Source organism: Dermochelys coriacea, chromosome 11 (genome assembly GCF_009764565.3).
Source record: "Dermochelys coriacea isolate rDerCor1 chromosome 11, rDerCor1.pri.v4, whole genome shotgun sequence".
NCBI lineage: Eukaryota > Metazoa > Chordata > Testudines > Dermochelyidae > Dermochelys > Dermochelys coriacea.
The window spans coordinates 39,063,212-39,081,097 of NC_050078.2; the positions used below are offsets into that span (position 1 = coordinate 39,063,212).

Genomic DNA, 17,886 nt, shown 5'->3' on the forward strand with positions numbered 1-17,886 from the left:
GCAAATTAATCAAACTCCCTGTGATTCTATGTATATAAAACCCCATAAGCCTTTGTGCATGAATTTAAGTGTTTTGTATCTATGATTTTAGAGACTCTGTACTTAGGTTAAATTTAGCGTGTGACCAAGTGGAGGAAAGTGTATAATATTTTTACCCTGAGCCTGTTGACCTGTGAAGAATATGTCCAGTAGGGGTCCACTTGTAATTGATGAGATAATCTCGCAATGATTGATGAGATAATAACCCACTGAGAGATGCCTTTATCTTATTAAGAATTACTTGTTGCCACAGGTGTTTTCTATAATCAGGACAGATAAGCTAAGATACCATAAAAGAACATAAATTACAGATATCTTTAGCTCATTGATTAGGTAAATTGAAATAGCATAAAAGGATCTCCTCCACTAGATCAAAAAGGGAAAGGATTTTTCCTTATCTTGAACAAGTTGGTATATAAAGAGCAGAGATTCTGGGACTTAGATAGGAATGAATCAAGCGGCAGTAACTTGTCCAGTTTCCAGACTGGTTTGATAACCATAGCCTTCCTTTCTATATTCTGTATTGTGTTGTGTTAATCCTTCACTAATCATCATTGATTAATAAATTCCAGTTGAGCGCCATTATTTGACCTCTTATTAATAACGGAACTGAAACTAAACCCAAGAGTTGGGAAAAGTTTTTGGCTTTGTCATTCACAGCTCTGTTATTTGTGTAGAGTGCAGTAACTAGACTCTTCAGAGAAGGCAGAGAATAATGCTTTAGCCTAGAATAAAGCCTTCTTTTATGCAGCTACTGTAAGGCAGAGTTGGTGTTAAGAAGTCTGTGCATATAAATTAAAATGGAACCTGTAAGTGTTTGCAACTTAATGTAACTGTAAGAAGGGGGAGGGAGATGGCTGCTGATTTCTGAGGTGCTGGGGAAATACTGACTGCTTGCTGCTGACAGGAAACCGCAGGCTGCAACTTTCTTTTTTCTGTCTCATTCTATTTTAAATTCCTTAAAACTCCAAGAAGAAAAAAGTCCAGCAAAACTCCTATAACCAGTTAAATACCAGTAACAAAAAATCCATACATTTCTTTTTGTTCTTGTAGAAACAAAATTACTTGCTTTAGAGCCAAGTATCAGTGCTAAGGTTGACCACACACAACTCAGCAGCACACACCTTCAACCAGTAGGGGGTGCTAGAATACAGTGCTAACAGGCAGCCTTTCCCCCCAAATAAGAGCATTACTTCTGCAATACTAGTGCATGCTAGTCTGAGGCTGATCCTAAAATGACATACCATGTAGCAGTAGGGAGTGTTTTTCTGAAGTGGATTGTTAGCATAAATCACAACAGCCACATGTAATAAATTCTACATCAGTCTGAAAATTCTGTTTAATCAATGATATTACTATTGATAAATTTGGGTTGAAAATGACTGATATGTTTCAGAAATATGCATTTAGAGATTATGGCAAAATTCCACCTTCAAGAATGAGAAATTAAAGATTATACGCTGAATTCTTCTTTCTGTTATACTGGTGACTTGTGGTAACTTTACTGGCTTTTATGGCATTGATCTGTTTACACTGGTACAATGGACAGCAGGATCTGGCTCTAGTTCTGCATTTAGGTCTTTATATGGAGAGTAAATAATTGCTGTGCCAGTCTATGATAGACAGTGCACACATTGGAAATGGCTTAGCTAGACCAAGTGTAAGTAGAAACCATGAGATTACTATTTACACACTATATAATTCTTGTGACATAACATACCATATTAATGCAGTAATTAGCATGGAGCAAAATAATTCCTAATATATGGTTTCTTACCCCTTGAACCTGTGATGCATCTGTTGCAAGTCTTGTAGTCAAGGCACCAGGGCTGTTTCTGTGGTCATCAAACCAACCAGTCTCTTGCCCTAGCATAGCTTGGAAACCAATTTTCCTTAACCGTCTCGTAAGCAACTCACCAGATTTTGCAAATGTGTATCCCTGGTATGCATAAGAACAAATACACTTATTATACAAAACACACACATGCACACACGGCCAGACACAAAGAGAAAAAGAAACTAGCAAAGCAGAAGTTTAATGAGTTGCCATTACCTGCAGAAACTGTGTGAAAAACGATACAGCTCCAACAACGACAAAAAGTAGGCAGATGCCATTGATCAGTGCTCTTTGCTCTTCTTTATCAGGCATGGAAAAGGTCTTTTGAGAAAAAAAAAGAATGTCATAACATTAAATTGTCAAGGGTAGTAGCGTGAACAAGGTGAGCAGAATTTGTCTATGCCAGTGAAATATAGTATAAAGTTTTCACGTCAGCCCCTAAAGATCTCGGTCAGATGAAAACATCATGGGCCATACCTTCAGTTGGTATAAATTCATAAGATTAAGGAATCAAAACACTTATGCCGATTTGTGCCCTTTATACTTAAATTTAAAATTCAACCAGTCTTTATTACTTGATTATTTCACAAACAATTGGAACTACAATACATCTATATAAATAAACAGAATGAGTCTAAACGTACTGGAGAAATTTTAACCATTTGTTTAGAATCTTTTAAAATTTTGAATGGATGTGGATTTCATTTCACTGCATTACTCACATTTATATTAATATTCTATTCTATATGAAGGGCTGGGTCCGGGGGTGTGGTCTTGCCTTTAGAAAACCTGCATGGTCTGGCTATGAGTTTCTGTGACTTTCACAGAGACGCCCAGGAGAAATCCAGGTGCAAAACACCACCGTTTCAGTAAATGGGTTTCATTTGATTTCTGTTGATTTATATGACAAGCTTATAGCACAAAATGGCCTTATAAATTTGCTAAATGTTTTAGAGTAGCAGCCGTGTTAGTCTGTATTCGCAAAAAGAAAAGGAGTACTTGTGGCACCTTAGAGACTAACAAATTTATTAGAGCATAAGCTTTCGTGAGCTACAGCTCACTTCATCGGATGCATTTGGTGGAAAAAACAGAGGAGAGATTTATATACACACACACAGAGAACATGAAACAATGGGTTTATCATACACACTGTAAGGAGAGTGATCACTTAAGATAAGCCATCACCAACAGCAGGGGGGGGAAAGGAGGAAAACCTTCCATGGTGACAAGCAGGTAGGCTAATTCCAGCAGTTAACAAGAATATCAGAGGAACAGTGGGGGGTGGGGTGGGGGGAGAAATACCATGGGGAAATAGTTTTACTTTGTGTAATGACTCATCCATTCCCAGTCTCTATTCAAGCCTAAATTAATTGTATCCAGTTTGCAAATTAATTCCAATTCGGCAGTCTCTCGTTGGAGTCTGTTTTTGAAGCTTTTTTGTTGAAGTATAGCCACTCTTAGGTCTGTGATCGAGTGACCAGAGAGATTGAAGTGTTCTCCAACTGGTTTTTGAATAAAAAGAAAAGGAGTACTTGTGGCACCTTAGAGACTAACAAATTTATTAGAGCATAAGCTTTCGTGAGCTACAGCTCACGAAAGCTTATGCTCTAATAAATTTGTTAGTCTCTAGGTGCCACAAGTACTCCTTTTCTTTTTGCGAATACAGACTAACACGGCTGCTACTCTGAAACCTGTGGTTTTTGAATGTTATAATTCTTGACGTCTGATTTGTGTCCATTCATTCTTTTACGTAGAGACTGTCCAGTTTGGCCAATGTACATGGCAGAGGGGCATTGCTGGCACAATGATGGCATATATCACATTGGTAGATGCGCAGGTGAAGGAGCCTCTGATAGTGTGGCTGATGTGATTAGGCCCTATGATGGTATCCCCTGAATAGATATGTGGACAGAGTTGGCAACGGGCTTTGTTGCAAGGATAGGTTCCTGGGTTAGTGGTTCTGTTGTGTGGTGTGTGTTGCTGGTGAGTATTTGCTTCAGATTGGGGGGCTGTCTGTAAGCAAGGACTGGTCTGTCTCCCAAGATCTGAGAGAGCGATGGCTCGTCCTTCAGGATAGGTTGTAGATCCTTGATGAGGCGTTGGAGAGGTTTTAGTTGGGGGCTGAAGGTGATGGCTAGTGGCGTTCTGTTGTTTTCTTTGTTGGGCCTGTCCTGTAGTAGGTGACTTCTGGGTACTCTTCTGGCTCTGTCAATCTGTTTCTTCACTTCAGCAGGTGGGTATTGTAGTTGTAGGAATGCATGATAGAGATCTTGTAGGTGTTTGTCTCTGTCTGAGGGGTTGGAGCAAATGCGGTTATATCGTAGCGCTTGGCTGTAGACAATGGATTGAGTGGTATGATCTGGATGAAAGCTAGAGGCATGTAGGTAGGAATAGCGGTCAGTAGGTTTCCGATATAGGGTGGTGTTTATGTGACCATCGCTTATTAGCACCGTAGTGTCGAGGAAGTGGATCTCTTGTGTGGACTGGTCCAGGCTGAGGTTGATGGTGGGATGGAAATTGTTGAAATCATGGTGGAATTCTCAAGAGCTTCTTTTCCATGGGTCCAGATGATGAAGATGTCATCAATGTAGTGCAAGTAGAGTAGGGGCATTAGGGGACGAGAGCTGAGGAAGCGTTGTTCTAAGTCAGCCATAAAAATGTTGGCATACTGTGGGGCCATGCGGGTACCCATCGCAGTGCCGCTGATTTGAAGGTATACATTGTCACCAAATGTGAAATAGTTATGGGTCAGGACAAAGTCACAAAGTTCTGCCACCAGGTTAGCTGTGACAGTATCGGGGATACTGTTCCTGACGGCTTGTAGTCCATCTTTGTGTGGAATGTTGGTGTAGAGGGCTTCTACATCCATAGTGGCTAGGATGGTGTTTTTAGGAAGATCACCAATGGACTGTAGTTTCCTCAGGAAATCGGTGGTGTCTCGAAGATAGCTGGGAGTGCTGGTAACGAAGGGCCTGAGGAGGGAGCCTACATAGCCAGACAATCCTGCTGTCAGGGTGCCAATGCCTGAGATGATGGGGCGTCCAGGATTTCCAGGTTTATGGATCTTGGGTACCAGATAGAATACCCCAGGTCGGGGCTCCAGGGGTGTGTCTGTGCGGATTTGTTCTTGTGCTTTTTCAGGGAGTTTCTTGAGCAAATGCTGTCCTGAAGGACGAGCCATCGCTCTCTCAGATCTTGGGAGATAGACCAGTCCTTGCTTACAGACAGCCCCCCAATCTGAAGCAAATACTCACCAGCAACCACACACCACACAACAGAACCACTAACCCAGGAACCTATCCTTGCAACAAAGCCCGTTGCCAACTCTGTCCACATATCTATTCAGGGGATACCATCATAGGGCCTAATCACATCAGCCACACTATCAGAGGCTCCTTCACCTGCGCATCTACCATGTGATATATGCCATCATGTGCCAGCAATGCCCCTCTGCCATGTACATTGGCCAAACTGGACAGTCTCTACGTAAAAGAATGAATGGACACAAATCAGACGTCAAGAATTATAACATTCAAAAACCAGTTGGAGAACACTTCAATCTCTCTGGTCACTCGATCACAGACCTAAGAGTGGCTATCCTTCAACAAAAAAGCTTCAAAAACAGACTCCAACGAGAGACTGCCGAATTGGAATTAATTTGCAAACTGGATACAATTAACTTAGGCTTGAATAGAGACTGGGAATGGATGAGTCATTACACAAAGTAAAACTATTTCCCCATGGTATTTCTCCCCCCACCCCACCCCCCACTGTTCCTCTGATATTCTTGTTAACTGCTGGAATTAGCCTACCTGCTTGTCACCATGGAAGGTTTTCCTCCTTTCCCCCCCCTGCTGTTGGTGATGGCTTATCTTAAGTGATCACTCTCCTTACAGTGTGTATGATAAACCCATTGTTTCATGTTCTCTGTGTGTGTGTATATAAATCTCTCCTCTGTTTTTTCCACCAAATGCATCCGATGAAGTGAGCTGTAGCTCACGAAAGCTTATGCTCTAATAAATTTGTTAGTCTCTAAGGTGCCACAAGTACTCCTTTTCTTTTTGCTAAATGTTTTAGTTTCTGAGTTAGGTTGCATTTATTTAAAGTCCCAACTTCCCAGTCTCTTATGACAGCTTGCTTGTGAAAAGACAGACTCTCAAATATAACAAGAGAGAAGCCTGAGGTGTAAAGATAAGATCCAGATCATGGTCTGAAGTAAGTTCTACTTTGGATGTACTTTGTAGAGATGGGTCTCAGCCACAAAGCGTGGATCCAAATCCAGATCTTCTCAAAGATCAAGGGGGTTTGGATCCAATATTCCAGTTCAGGACCATCTCGTTGTATAATAAAAGCAAAAGTGAATGATCCTTATTGTACTCTTGCAAACTCGTAAGTATCAGCCTAAAGCTTGAGTACTATCGTTTGTACTCTCTCTACAGTTACTACAGTGTGTCCAATGAACAAGAAATTATCCACAAAACCATACACCTCAATTGCTACTGAAAAGCAATAAGCTTCAATGCTGGAAGAAATTTTCCCGTGGAATAATTACCCTTTATGTGGGTTTTACACTTTTCTCTGAAGCATTGCATACTGGCCACTATAAGTGAAGGCTACTGGATGGCATTGTTAAGATTAGTATGGCAGTTCTTATTTTCCCAAATTAAGTCATAGAATTATAGAATCATAGGCCTGAAAGGGAACTCTAGAGGTCATCTAGTCAAGTCTCCTGCACTCATGGCAGGACTAAGTATTTTCTAGACCGACCGTGACAGGTGTTTATCTAACCTGCTCTTAAAAATCTCCAATGATGGAGATTCCACAACTGTCCTAGGCAATTTATTCCAGTGCTTAACCACCTTGACAGTTAGAAAGTTAAGCCGATTGCTTCTTGTCCTATCATCAGAGGTTAAGAAGAACAATTTTTCTCTCTCCTTGTCTGGCCTTTTCTTCCTGGTTAAGGCCCGCTATAAGGTTAAGGAGAATAAAAACAGAGGCAAAAGATATTATGTGCAGTCACTGAGCGCAATACCATTTGCTGCACATAGCTAATTACATCCAAAGCAATTCTCCACCCTACTCTGAAAAACAGTAAGGGGTTGTGATAGTGATCCAGAGAATACTGGCTGAAGTCACAAGACTGTGGAAAAGATTAGTGGACTCAATTACTCTCTTCTTTCTGTAAAGCAACAATAAAGCAACTCCCTTAACACCCATAAAATCTATGGCAGCTGTTGGCTCATTGGGAGGTACAAAGTCAAATACTTATGTTCCAAATACATACTTTCAAATCAGGATAACTTTCCCTTTGGTACACATGAACAGCTCTCTTTGATTCTGCTAATGGAAGATATAGGCATGTTTCAAAGGGAGAACATAGGTCCCACATGTTATTAAACCAACGTGAAAATAAGACACTCTCTTCTTAGTAAAAAGAAAAGGAGTACTTGTGGCACCTTAGAGACTAACAAATTTATTAGAGCATAACGAAAGCTTATGCTCTAATAAATTTGTTAGTCTCTAAGGTGCCACAAGTACTCCTTTTCTTTTTGCGAATACAGACTAACACGGCTGCTACTCTGAAATCTCTTCTTAGTGTGGGTTGGGAAGAGAATCCATTAGAAAAAATGTCCAGAGCTCAAATTAGAAATATTTTCCCCTCCCAAATGCTGTTCTTTTATCTCTTCTCTTTATGTCTGATCTTTTTATCTACTGCTATTAAATTGATTGCCAATGAAGTAATGGTCCTAATCTCACTAGTTATCTTTTAGCAGTTCCAGTTCATAGGAGTTACTGTCCGTTGCAATACCTACCAGTTAATTATTTTACTGCTCGTGGGTAGCTTGTGTTTGGACTTCTCTGCTTAAATGACAATAGTTCTAATATTCTAACTGGGGTTCACAAGTCAAATCACTATATATCTGCCAATCCTCCAAGAGAGCAACATGTTTAGCTCTTGGGAGTGGTTAAAAATAGCTTGCAGATTTGACCTTTAAGATTTACATCTGAACTGTCCTAAATTCTTGGAACTAAATATCTGACAATAGAAAGGGCTGCTGGAATTTTCTTCTTAGTTACAGATGCAACAAATAAAATTCCACAAAATACATTTAAGCCTTCGTCTTAAAAGGCCACCCGATGTATTTATAGTTCAGAAGTGATCTATAAAAATTGTTTGAAAGGAACTGAATAGGAATTGCATAGAGATGGTTATTTTCCCACTGGCAAAGCCTCTTCAAAGTAATTTTTAACTTTCAGTATCAGCTCCCTCGCAACAAACTAAACCCTGCAAAATCCAAAATAATGATGCCTGGTTCGCATTTAGTGTTGAGAGATTAAAGTCTGCTCCATATGTCTGTGCTCTGCCATTACCTTTCAACAGTAAAGCATATGACTTGGCCAGACTTAATTTCATTTATTTAAAAAAATAACACCGCATTTTTATGTAATCTCTTCTCATTAATCCATCATAATAAAAGCATAATATATAAGGGTGCATCTGCTGCACTTCTTGTCCCCTTGATGCAACATAGCTCATTTTATCCTTAATTTGTCAGGCTGTGAGCAACGTTGGGAAAAATTTGGAATTTATATAGCTGGAAAGATAAACTTTAGGATTTAGCATCTATTTCTCAACAGGATTTAGTCCAGTTTTACACCTGAGCTGAATGAGACACAAGAAGCTGAAGTCAGTGACTCAAATTATGTCCCACTCTGAGGTCTAGATTAGAACACAGACCTAATTGCTCTTAGTTCTAGTCTTTTTCTGTAGCCTTGCACCACATGGCATTATACGCACATAATATATGTCTAAACTTTATATAAATGGGATGAAAAATGCTTCATAAAAATGGGCATTTTGTGCATATAACCAGCATAAAACACAGCAAGTGTGAGAACAGATCATCCTCACACAACAGATGTTAATGTTACAATTGCTCTTGGAACCAGCTTTCTTCATCTGAAATGGTAGAAGCAGAAAGTCCATTGAAGGAACAGAAATATAAATTTATAAAACTAACAGTGTGTTATGGATCAGAGTACATGGCTGTGAAACAGGCTAAAGTATACTTTACTTTCCAGAATTAATGAGAGCTCTAAATGAGGGGAAAGAGTTTGGAAATTTCCCAAATGCACAAGAGGGCATCCCTGTAAGTGTTTATACTGAACACTCTATAAATATATTTGAGTTGACTACTTCTGTAGGGCTAGATGATAGGTGACCACGACCAGAAATCTGATCCTGCTCCCATTGGAGTCAAAATGACAAATTTTGACAAATAGGGCAGGATCAAGCCCCAACTGTGCAAGTGAAAGGAGTGAGTGCAAAGCACCTTCCCTTCCTTAAACTCCGCATCATTCGCCATCCACACTGGCTAAAATCATGCCACTGCTTCCCATTAGTGCAGGTGCAAGCTTCTCCAAAGGCTGCAAGGAAGATGTTCTGAGGGGAGGGCCATAGCCATGCCTCCTTTCCTCACCAGCTGGCAAAGCTAGATGAGCACACAGGAGAATGCAGTCTGCTCCCAGTTAAAGGGCTGCAGTGTTACTACTGCAGTGTGCACTCTGCAGGAGCCCGAGGGGGGAATTCTGGCAAAGCCAATCATAATTCATTCTGGGGCTCCTGTTACAGGCCCTGATTCCGGAGCAGTCAGTGGGATGTAAGCAGATGGATAAGTGCTCTTCTCAACTGAGACTTAAGCACGTGCAGAAGGTCTCACCAGAAATGGGACCATAGTGCAGACCCTCTGCACCCCCTTCTCACAAATTCCACTATGTAAATGCCAATGCAGCTGGGATGGAAGGGGGGCTATTTGCTCGTGTCAAAAGCAGTGTTATTATTTGTAACGTAAGTAGAACAAGCCAGCTCTGTGCTTGCAGCAATGGTCTCTGCTGCATTCATGAACTGGCTTCTTTCTAAATATATTGTCTGGCACTTTAATTTTTTATTATTCATTTCTTTTAATCTCAGTCTATTTTTATAGCAACATCTGAGAACTTTCCAAATAACATTTCTCTCTTTCTACTAGTTTTGGCTTCTTCTACTCACAAATGTGTTTTCTCTCCCTTTCCTGAGTTTATTTCTCCTCCAGCACAAGCCAACATGCCTATCGCCATCATCAGTGAGGATATTCATACAGTGCTTGGAGCAGGGTGTGTGCTCCATCTATTAGCAGGCTGTATGCCTGGTCCTGCACTAAACACAGCAAAAACATTTTAGGGCTATGGATAATAAATCATGGCTGTTGGTTGTTAAAATATCTCATTTGGGGCCAAATTCTTCAAGGATGCAAAGTGCTGAGTATTTTCAGCTCCCACTGGACCCAATCCTTATAGATGAGGAATTCATCCAGGGAGATCAAGGTGCTCACTTCCTTGAAGGAAAAGCTCAGGCCCAGAGCCTTAAGGTATTTTCATATTCTGATGAGTTTTAATTTTGCTCTATATTCTATTACATTTTGACACTTGTGGTCAAAAATATAGGCCTGATCCTGAAAACCATTGATTTTCCATGGGAGGAGAACTGTGGAACTACACAGATAGGTAAGGTTTAGCAGGGATTGGGCCCCATTTTCCCAATAATATATTTTCTAGACAGGAATTTGTATTAGCTGTGATCTCCACTGAGTGGATGCTAAGTAAGCCAAGAGTCCTAGGTCCTGTCTCTGTTAGTACATTCATGTAACAGGTGAATTCCTGCTGAGAGTGAAGGACAGATTAAGAAACAATTAAAAAGGGAAATATTTTGTTGTAGATATTTTTCTCACATTTTTTCATTTTACCTGAAAAATGGTATTTGAAACAATTCAATTAACACTAACAGTTTCCACATACAGAGTACTTTACAAACATGAACAAATTAATTAGCGCCTGAATCATTGTCTTACTGAAGTCAATAGCAGGATTTTCATAGACTTCAGAAAGAGCATGAATCATGCCCTAATTAATTAGGTAGCAGGAGATAGAGCTTTCTTGGGGGTCGGTCCAAGGCTGCGGAACAAACTCCTGCAGGAACCATAACAAACCTCACCATCTCCTGTTCCAAGTGTAAGACATACTTCTCTGACTACGCCACCTCTTATGCAAACACAGAGCAGGATATACAGATACAAAACACCCCAAGATACCAACACATTATGTTATACTGCACACACACTTTTTCCCCCTTAGGGAGAGGTTGACAGAAGGAAGGCACCACACTTGACAGATGTTAGTCACATTGTGTAATATGCTTCTGCAAAGTTGATTAGATACTATGGTGATGGGAGTGGCATAAGAAGCCATGTAGAATAGACTAGAGCAGGAACAGGTTCTTACTCATCAGATCACCCTGCTCAGGTAAGTAAGAAGGATTATCCCCACTTGCCTGACTCAGAAGATAAGGCAGAGAGGTTAAAAGACTTGCCCAAGATGACAATGTCAGCACTGAGATTAGCATTTAGTAGTTCCTGTTTCAGTTTGTTCATCCCCTCTTGCCTGCTATAAGCTCTAAAGGTGTAGGAGGAATAACCAACCCTATTGATGAATTTTAAAATATTAGCATGACTTACCGCAAGAATCTGACTGAATAATAGAGCATAGAGTGGATTGACTGCCCCATTCATAGCTGCGCCAACAGATCCAAACAACATATAAGGCCACTCAGGAGCATTGTATTTCAAAATCCTGGCAACTGGTGCAGGCTCCACTTCCTCTTCTTCCTCCTCAAATGTCTGCTAACAAAATATATTTGATTTATGAAGCATAAACATTCCCTCACTGACACCCATCAGAGATTCATCTCCCCACATCAGGGTTCCTTTAGTAAGCTCCACTTCACAGCCCACGTGATCCTGGTCAGACCTGGGCCCTGCACATCTGCAGATAATTTCCAGGCACTATAGCTTCAGCATGCTACTTCACCATGGTCAGATTTTTTTTAATTGTGTTTTTATTAGAGTGGCATCATAGTCATGTTGCTTCTGAGCAGGCTGACAATCAACACCCCCACACCATACACAGAGTGTATTGCCCGGGCAATATTTGAGTGGCTGGTGCTGGAATGAAGTGTAGCCCCTGCATCCACCTATCACTAAGCCTCCACTCCCAGCCCCAGCCTGCACAGTCCCCATAACCTGTGGAAACCCTGACTCTATGGAGAGAGTCTTCTGTTCGGACCTAGAAGGGGAAGAGACAGTGCCAGAGAGGCAGCTGAGCTCCTACTACTGTGTGGAAGTTAAGAGCCACACACAGGGGCTCCCATTGTTCTTGGGAGCATAATTTTACTCTCTGTATTCAGATCACCAGACAACTGTCTCTCAGCTACAACTTGTATTAAGAGCAAATATGACCAAGCCAGGAAGGCCTAGGCAATGGTGGTCCTAGGTTTTCCTAGTTCTGAAAGCAGAGCCAAAAGGGAGGTACAGAAAACCTGTGTGCTCGCAGCTGAGCCATCCACTCGTAGATCTGGATTGAAACTTCGACATGGTTTCATAGGATTCAGTGCTCAAGAGAGGCCTAGGCTCTTCAGAGAAATATCATGATGGAAAGGTTGAAAAGCAAGCTGAAATTCTTTTGGGAAGTATTAAAATGAACACAGACACTTCATTTCTATGGTATACATTTTCTTTCAAACTGGTATTTCAAAGGCTTTATAGGAATCTCTCACTGGTAGTAAAATCCTTCCTCAATAGTAGAATGTTAGCATGTCTCTTAATTATGTAATTGCCACACTTAGGGCTTCAGTGGTCATAAGAAAAAGTGCAGGAAGGGAGCCACTTTCTTTCCATTATCCTTGCACAGGAACAGCCATAATAAGAATGCCTTGTGCTCCCTGGTGGGGCATGCTGTCACAGGTGTGCCTCAGAACACATTCCCTCCAACATGTCAGGAGACAATGGGACATGGATCCCTGGGGTAACTTCCCTGACTCCAGTGGAGTTACACCCGGGGTCAAGAAGATCTTTACGCTTGCTGCTTCCCTATGCTGGCATTATGCTTCCAGCCACCGCCGTTCAGGCAGTTCACCTTCTCCTCCCTCCAGAACACTAGGGCTGCAAGAGCCATTACAGAGCCCTCAAGTTATTTCCTCTCAAGGTGACTTATTGTATTGTTCATGGCAAATTCTTAAGTAGTATTTCAAAACACTGTGGTTGTAGGCATTGAGTAGACAGTGCGTGGGGGATGAATAGGCATCCATTACAATTAGAACAAAAAGGAGGCCTCAGAGTTATACACTAATTTGACCTCACATTATGTGAATTGTCTGCACGCCAGGTGCAAGAATGCTCATAATTACTCCTAGTAAGTGCAGAAGACTCATCATCAAATGATTCCTGACCTTATTCTTTGATTTAGAAGAGAATGGCTATTACAACACTTACTGTGCTGAGCCCTGCTCATTTATTTCTGCTCAGTTTACCGGAAATGGACCTTTTTGCACATCTTTTCACCAGAAATACAAGGGAGGAGGGGTAGATGAATGTTCTGTTTTTTCCCTTTTTCATTTAGGGTTGATGAAAGCCAAAGGTGTCAGAGCCCTGATGACTGGAGTCCTCTGTTTACCCTGGCACGGTGCTGGCAGCAATAGTGCCACTTCCCACACTGCCCTATACAGAGCTGATGAAGTGCTTGGATTTGATGCTGGCAACTTCAGGGTGGTTTGTAAATCACCACTGTGCATATTCCTGAATAGTTAGTTCTGAACTGGCCATTTAAAGGCATTCTGCCCTGATCCTCCATGCAGCTGAACCACACCAGGAGACTGATCCAAAGCCCAGTGATGTCACCAAGACTTTCCCATTTACTTCAGTGGCCTCAGAATGAAGCTCCAGTTACACTATCTAAGGACTACCACGTGTCCACAGAGGATATGGGGTACTCGCTCCATAATGAACAAACAGTGCAATTTCTACCTCTGAGCAACTGTTATATTCCACAAAATGAGCATTTCCCCTCATGTAACCCGTATCTGCTTTTATATGTTCACTTCAACCTCACCTACACCTAGATCGCCAGACTTACTCTGTGTTAGGCTTTGCATATGGCTATATACGTATTAGGTGCCATCCAATGCAGCACTTACCTCAGAGAGAGTAGAGGCCTGGAGTAATATCTTTGTTTAAAAGGATACATGCAAGATGATACATCTACCAACAACCACCTATAACAGAAATACTTATCTGTATATTATTATCAGGGCCAAAAGATGTAAAAACATGCTTTATCTATCAGCAATCTAATAATGAATGATGATGTCTGACCTTTTGTGTAGATGTGCCTTCTTCATATCGATACATTTGATAAACAGCATCTGACTGGTCTTCAGTGATTGATAATGGATGGCTTGGTACTACATTAGAGAGCTGAGACCTGGAACGCTGTCGAACTGAAGCTCTGTGAAACAGAAGGGTGAGAAGGTCTGTTCCTCATGGGCTGAATGACACAATATGTGTTTTGAAGACTGAGTCAATTTTTAGCCTAGCTTATATCAGAACCTGAAATCAGAGCTTGTTGAAGCAAAGTGGACGACTCCTGCAAACTCTATGGCTGCAAAGGCCTAAAATTGCCTTTCATGCTGCCATCTTCCTCAGTCTCCTAAACTATGGGAAGGAGGAATTCCACAACAGACAGAGATACTTCTATTCAGGTTCATATACTGCACCTTGTTCTCTTAGATCTAAAACTGCAGTTTGTATTTCTGGGGAAATTAGGGAAATAGCGGTCGGGTGTTTCCTGTTAAACTTGCAATACGTTTGCCAAGGCCACAGAAAAGTGGAGGTATCCTACTCCCGAAAGGTACTCTAGTCAGTTTCACCACAGGGCCCTCAGTCACTACATAGTAGCTGTACTCCAGAGACACAGTACTGGAGCATGAGCACTCAAGAGCATACTGTAATTTTCCACCTATCCGTTACAGTAGGGTGCCCCAGTCTACAACCGCTAGTTTGGCAGTGTTGTCTGAATCAACCCTGTCTAAAGTAAACAAAATTTGTTGTACAGAAAGAGGATTTCAAGAGACAGAAGTGAGTTGTGAAATCCAAACAGACCCTGCTGTCGTTTTCATAAATGTTTCGATAGCAATGCAGAAGAGAGGAGTATCAGTTTCTTTGTAATCTATTTCAAAATTATCAGCTGAGTACCAGCAACTCCCATTAAGGTGAATGGCATCTGGGGCTGGCTGCTCCTCTCAGGATCTGGCCCATTGATTATAATCTTTAATGCTTGATCCTGGGTAGAACTGGTAATAAAAATGCCCTTGTGTTATAAACACTAAGATGTATCTTTTCAGACAGAATGTCAAATTTATCAATATATTCCACAGCAAGTAATTTTTTCCACGTTATTGGACTGATTTAACTAGAGTACACATATGAATATACGCCTGGACATCGTACATAAATATGAAAACATTATGCCAGAATCCTAACTGCCTTCAGTGTGGGATGAAGAGGTACTGGATACCATCTTCCACTACCTTGCAACACAGGGCAGGGTTTGGTCTTATATCTTCAACACAGTGGCCATCTTCATCAGTCAGTATAGTATAAGATGAATGAGAAGGCTTGTATAGTCAACATAAATGGCTACACAATTAAAGCCCCTGATCCTGCACTTGCATAAACCAAGGTCTGCTGTATGAGTGCAAGACAGTAAGCTATTAATGTGAATAGATGCCAGTGCTACTCCCCAGCCTCATGTACTGTTGTAAAGCAGTAGTAAAACATGTCTTGCCTGATGGTCGTTTTGTGCCTTTGCAGGGAGCCCTGAGAAGTATAAGACAATCCGCCTACGGCCACCCCCAGTTTTCACCCAAATCCTACACCCTTTGAGCAGGAGGCCATAAAATTAGAGTGCACATAGAGTGGAGAAAGACTAAACGTAGAAGTCGTTTCATTGACTTCATGGGCTTGGATGCCTTAGTATTCAGTCTATACATTTCCACACCTGCCATGCCTCTATGTGCTTTTGTGAAGGTGTTTGCAGCATTCTCTCACCTGTTCTGCACCATCCAAGGCAGTGCAGCCTCAGCATCATGTGATTTAGGAAGTCACCAATGAATACAAATGTCTGGAAAACGTATCAAGAGGTGTCAGTGTTTTAAAGGCTTACCGCAAGCTTCCTTGATAGCTCCCACGGCTAAAAGACTGGACTTGCTTAAGGTTTGGCAGAGCAAGCAAGTTATTTTCTGCAATTGTAAAATATAATGTTAGATGCTCCTTAGTTTGTATTAAAATTGAGCTAAACCAATTGTTTATTTGCAAAACAAAAAAAATATCTCCAATTCAAAGCTGGAATATTATGTAGATTACATTAACAAAAGGAATGCAATTCATCTTTGCCACTATGCCTTAGAATACTATACATTTTATATTAATTTATATTTGACATAGTAAAGTTAGGTAAATTTAATATGAACCCCATGACAATCGTATTTTGAAACTGTGGGTGTGGCTAGTAAGGGTGTTTCACATTTTGGTACTACAAGTTGTTAAGTGGCAGGAAATGCTTTCATCCTCAAAGATGATCACAGTCTATTGTTTCATAGCAGTACAACAGGTCATTATATTAGCTTTTTACTTCTGCCTCAGATCACTAGTAAAACAAATAAGGTGGTCTTGGCATACTCCATAATTTGTCTGTTTTTCTAATACAACATGGCCAAACTGTCAATAGTAAAGGAGATATAAAATGCCAGGGTATTGCGGGTCAAAAATGGTATATGCTGACAGATCTGTATGAGGAAAGTTTCTCAGCACAAATGTGCTAAAGACACATTTTGACCAGTGCTATCGGTATATCACTGTTATGGACACTAAAATTCAGCCTTGAGAAAAGCCAAAGGAGAACAATCAACTAACACTAATAAAGGAATCTATAGATGCTCTGTGTTCTGGGGGATTTAACTTAATTTCATAAAAACAAAATAAAACACTTGCTTTCCACTGCTGTTTCAGTAAGTGCCTTGTCTCCTTGGCTCTGCAAGGTCACCAGTGTGAAATAAACCCCTTTCCTTTCCAGTAGCTCTTCATGTGTTCCTCTCTCGACCGCCCTTCCATGCTCAAACCCAATGATGACATCAGCGGCTTTGACTGTGGACAGACGATGAGCTATGGAGATTGCAGTACGCCCAAGGCGAGCCTGAGAGAGAGAGGAGGAACAACATTATTGTTAGGACAGCAACCTGATATCCCGAGAGATGCTGAGCTGAGCACCTGGAGCATGATCCATAAGTAAAAGACTGACTTAAATGGGCTTTGGAACAAGCCCCTGCTGAGCACCAATCTCTCCCACTGACCTCAGTATGTCTCAGGACCTGTAAGTGCTTCTGAACGTATTATAGAGCACCACATACATTTGCAGTGTTATATAAATAATTATTACCAAAGATACGACATCTAAAGGTACTGGATGCTCATTTGAATGATAATTAAAAGGTTCAAGGCTTTTAATGTAAAATTAAGCATATGGAAACTGATAAGAACTCTCTGATTTCAAGAATGATCATGCAATCAATGAAAACTCATGCTCTGAATTTATTGCCTCCTCAGAACCACTCTGTAGGAACCATGTGTCTAGCATATAGTCAATCTATCTGGGTGTGTAAAGGGCTCGCATCACCATAATATCTGTGCACCACAAAACTTTTTTAAGCAGTTAGGGGTCACACTCAGCTCCCTAGACCTTATATTCCACTGATCAAAGGTGTAAATAACATGCCTCTTCAAACTGTCCCTCAGTTCCTCTCTACCTCCAGAAGCTTTGGAACGTGAGCTCTGAAGTAGAGAAGAAGAAGAAGAAGGAGGAGGAGGGTCCATGCCGCACTGGAGAACCAGTATAATCAGAGAGCAAGAGTTACCTTGGTGAGCAACCCCTTCGCCTTCTTAGACATCAGAGATTAAAGGCAGCCAAAATTGGACAAGAGAATGGATCAAAATATTTGCTTTGGATGAGTTTCTTAAACAGAGTCTGCTTGGAAGCATAATTATTTCCCCTGTGGAGACTTTCTGGACTCTAGCAGCATTGCATTT

General features: G+C 41.1%; 1 protein-coding gene across 1 annotated transcript in view; it reads right to left on the minus strand.

Annotated features, from left to right (window-relative positions):
- ABCB11 (ATP binding cassette subfamily B member 11) overlaps positions 1–17,886 on the minus strand; it is a 55,003-nt gene that overhangs the window by 21,211 nt on the left and 15,906 nt on the right. The window contains exons 7-12 of the mRNA XM_038422443.2: positions 16,795–16,996; positions 15,968–16,043; positions 14,119–14,251; positions 11,428–11,589; positions 2,093–2,197; positions 1,817–1,978 (exon numbers count right to left, since the gene is read on the minus strand). Coding sequence (XP_038278371.2) covers positions 1,817–1,978; positions 2,093–2,197; positions 11,428–11,589; positions 14,119–14,251; positions 15,968–16,043; positions 16,795–16,996 — 840 coding nt within the window. The remainder of the gene's footprint in view (positions 1–1,816; positions 1,979–2,092; positions 2,198–11,427; positions 11,590–14,118; positions 14,252–15,967; positions 16,044–16,794; positions 16,997–17,886) is intronic.